At 43.7% G+C, this 3,633-nt stretch overlaps 1 protein-coding gene across 1 annotated transcript; it reads left to right on the top strand.

The window, feature by feature from the left end:
* The first annotated feature begins 253 nt into the window (after positions 1–253).
* LOC138262319 (olfactory receptor 1f45-like) lies at positions 254–1,174 on the top strand. Its single transcript, XM_069212217.1, has one exon. It carries the CDS (start codon positions 254–256, stop codon positions 1,172–1,174), a length of 921 nt encoding a protein of 306 aa, XP_069068318.1.
* Positions 1,175–3,633: the final 2,459 nt, after the last annotated feature.

Here is a 3,633-nt window from a genome sequence, read left to right as displayed (position 1 = left end):
GTTAACACTAAGGGCCGGATTTAAAGTTCGGCAAACAGATTATTCTGTCACAAACGTGACGGCCTTGTTACAAGTGCATTATATCAAATGACACTTGGAGGTCTGATGGTGGGTCAGTCATGTTTGTGATGAGGTACCCCGTCCGCCAAACTCAGTACCCTCCCCATGTATTTAAAGTGTGCCCATGTTCTTTAACCTGTTGCTTTAAAATACATTTTCTGTTTTTCATTTGCAGATTTTTGGACGTAAAAGAATGGAAACCAAGAACCAGACCACAGTAAAGTATTTTATTCTCGAAGGTCTATCAGACAATCCGGAGCAGCAGACGTCCCTCTTTGCTCTTTTCCTTACCTTGTACTTGGTTGGGTTAGTAAGTAACATTGCTGTGATGGCTGCTATTGCTGCTGACTCCCATCTTCACACACCCATGTATTTCTTCATCTGGAATCTGTCACTTGTGGACATCTGTATAACAACAACCATAGTGCCTCAGCTCCTCGTCAGCTGCATCTCCCACTGGAAGACCATCTCCTACTCATGCTGCATTGCACAGTTGTACTTCTTTGTTGGTATGGAGACCATTGACAGTCTCCTACTTGGGGCAATGGCCTATGACCGCTATGTAGCCATCTGCAGGCCCCTGCATTACTGTACGGCAATGGACAAGAAGGTCTGTAGCATGTTGATAGCTGGTTCCTGGGCAGTTGGTCTTCTGAATTCTTTGTTGCACAGCCTGATGATAGTCAGATTGTCATTTTGTGCATCCAACCTAATCCAGAGCTTTTTCTGTGATGTCCCAGCGCTGCTGAAGCTTTCATGCTCTAAAACCTCCAATAATGAGCTCCTAATTCTCACTGAAGGTATTTGCCTAGCCCTGCTGTCTATTGCCCCTATTGTGATCTCATATGCTCTCATCATTTCGACCTTATTGGGTATACGCTCAAGCGAGAGGAGGATTAAGGCCTTCAGCACTTGCTCTTCACACCTCATTGTCGTCAGCTTGTATTATGGTACTGTTCTATTCATCTACTTCCGGCCTACCTCCAGCTACTCATTAAGGAAGGAAAAAGCAGTGACTGTGATGTACACCATTGTCACCCCCATGCTGAACCCTTTTATCTACAGCCTGAGAAATGACAAGATGAAAGTGGCTATAAAAAAAGTGATGTGTTGATGCCTCTGTGTTCACAGGTTCAAAAAACTATGGCCCGTATTTCTACTTTTTTTGCGTCGCATTTGCGTCGTTTTTTGACGCAAAAACGGCGCAAACTTGCAAAATACCATTGTATTTTGTAGGTTTGCGCCGTTTTGCGTCAAAAAGCGGCGCAAATCAGGCGCTAAAAAAAGTATAAATACAGGCCTATATTTTTATTCCTCATTTTTGAAGCAGAACCTATGATATATATTTTCTGTCTGCAAATCTGTTCATAAAAATACTATACCTGTTGATTGTAAAGAATATGCCACAGATTCTAAGAAAAATCAAAGTATTTTCTCACTTGAAAAGCTTGTCTTGACTTACAGTTAGTGGAACTGTGGGAAGCATCCTGGGGGTCTCTGCCACCTATCCCCCTTACCAGAGTGTCCCCGTATGGTAGAGATGAAGATGAGCAAAAATGGATGAGAGGGGAGAGAAGTTGCCCTTGGGCCGAGGAGAGTCAGAGAGACTGAATGAAGACCTATTGTGAGGGCAGACAGAGTATGCACTCCTGAAAGCACTACTCATATTTTGGAGCCAGCGCTAAAAATCTGTGAGTGAGCCACTAGAGAGTTTGTGGGGGCCTCAGGAAGCAGGCTGAAGGTTCATGATATTGTTGGAAATGGCCCTTTTTGCAGGTCACCCCCAACATTTTGCCTTCCTCCTCCCATTTTTGCTAAATTTGATTTTGTTGACCTTAGGACGCTACACACTTTACCACTGATAACCAGTGCTAAACAGCTTGTGTTCTCTTCCTTAAAACATGATTAGATAGTCTTATACCCAATTGGCATATTTAATTTACTTTTAAGTCCCTATGAAAGTGGCACTACCTGTGCCCATGGCCTGTAAATTCTATTAATGGATCTGTAGTACTGATTGTGCCACCCCCTTAAATAGCCGTTTCAACATGTCTCAGGCTGCCAATGCAGAGCCTATATGTGCAGTTTTAACTGCCATGTTGACCTAGAAAAATAAACCTTTTGCCAAGCCCAAACCTTCCTTTTTAATTCATATGTGACCCCTAGGGTAGGTACTAGACAGCGCAAGGGCAAGGTCCAGTGTATTTAAAAAGTTGGATATGTACGTTTTACATGTCCTGCTAGTGAAACACCCTTACTTTTTTTTCATTGCTGCAAGCCCTATCTCTCCCTAAGGGTATCATTTTAGTTGCCTTTTTACATTTTATAAGTGTAATTTTCAAATAGGAAGAGATATTTGGTTCAAGTTTGGTGTCTCTGTATTCACAAAGTAAAATCCTAGCTTGTGGTGAAGTTGGAGTTTAAATAGCAATTCTGAAAATACCACTTTTAGAAAGTTGGCATTTTCTTGCCTTAGCCATTTGGTGCCTGCAACCTGTCTCCGGTCACATGACTGGGTGTAGTTGGCAGTTGGGCTTTGTGTATTCCTCCTAGACAGCCACACACAATGGGAGCTTAGGTATGACTTGATGGGCCTTTACTGGTAGGATGGGAAGGAAAGATAGGCCCAGCCTCACCTACACCTGAATAGGCTGTGTCCTGACTCCACAGAAAGGGCTGCATATACCCTGTAGTTAGTCTGGAGCCAGGGCTGAGAAAGCAGGACATCTGTGCTTTTTAAATGCATACAAAAAAACTAAATGAATGCACAGTTCCAAAGGAAATGTGGCCCCTCACTACCAAATAGGGGAGGAGTCAGCCAGTCCCTGCAAGCATTATATACTAGGAACAAGAGCCCTCAATCACCATCCAGTGACATGCTTCATCATCGGGCCATTCTCCTCGTCAGGCTGGCACTGCAATGCCTGGCAGGCCCCTCAAGGGGGGCTCTTCGCCGGAGATCTTTTCTAAATTATTGCCGGTAATGTGTGCAAGAGTGTGGGATTGGTAACAAAAGAACTGTTAAAATTGGCTAGGTGGATCCAAAGGACCGACCTTTATTATAAGGATGGAACCACTGCCCTAATCCCTATTGTTAGACCTGACAGCCTTAGGGTGGTCACCCCTAACTTTTTGCCTGCCTCCCTCCACTTTTTGGACACTGTTTTTGCTGGTTTTTAGACTCTGCACACTTTACCACTGCTAACCAGTGCTAAAGTGCATATGCTCTCTCCCTTTAAACATGGTAACCTTGGATCACACCAAATTGGACTATTTAATTTACTTATAAGTCCCTAGTAGAGTGCACTATATGTGCCCAGGGTCTGTAGATTAAATGCTACTAGTGTGTGCAGTTTCACTGTCACTTCGACTTGGCATTTAAAAGTACTTGCCAAGCCTAAAACTCCCCTTTTTCTACATATAGGTCACCCCTAAGGTGTGCCCTAGGTAACCCCTAGATCAGGGTGCTGCGTGGGTAAAAGGCAGGACATGTACCTGGGTAGTTTACATGTCCTGGTAGTGTAAAACTCCTAAATTTGTTTTTACACTACTGTGAGGCCTGCTCCCTTCATA

This window comes from Pleurodeles waltl, chromosome 10 (assembly GCF_031143425.1).
Source record: "Pleurodeles waltl isolate 20211129_DDA chromosome 10, aPleWal1.hap1.20221129, whole genome shotgun sequence".
NCBI lineage: Eukaryota > Metazoa > Chordata > Amphibia > Caudata > Salamandridae > Pleurodeles > Pleurodeles waltl.
This window is presented reverse-complemented; position numbering and strand designations above follow the sequence as displayed.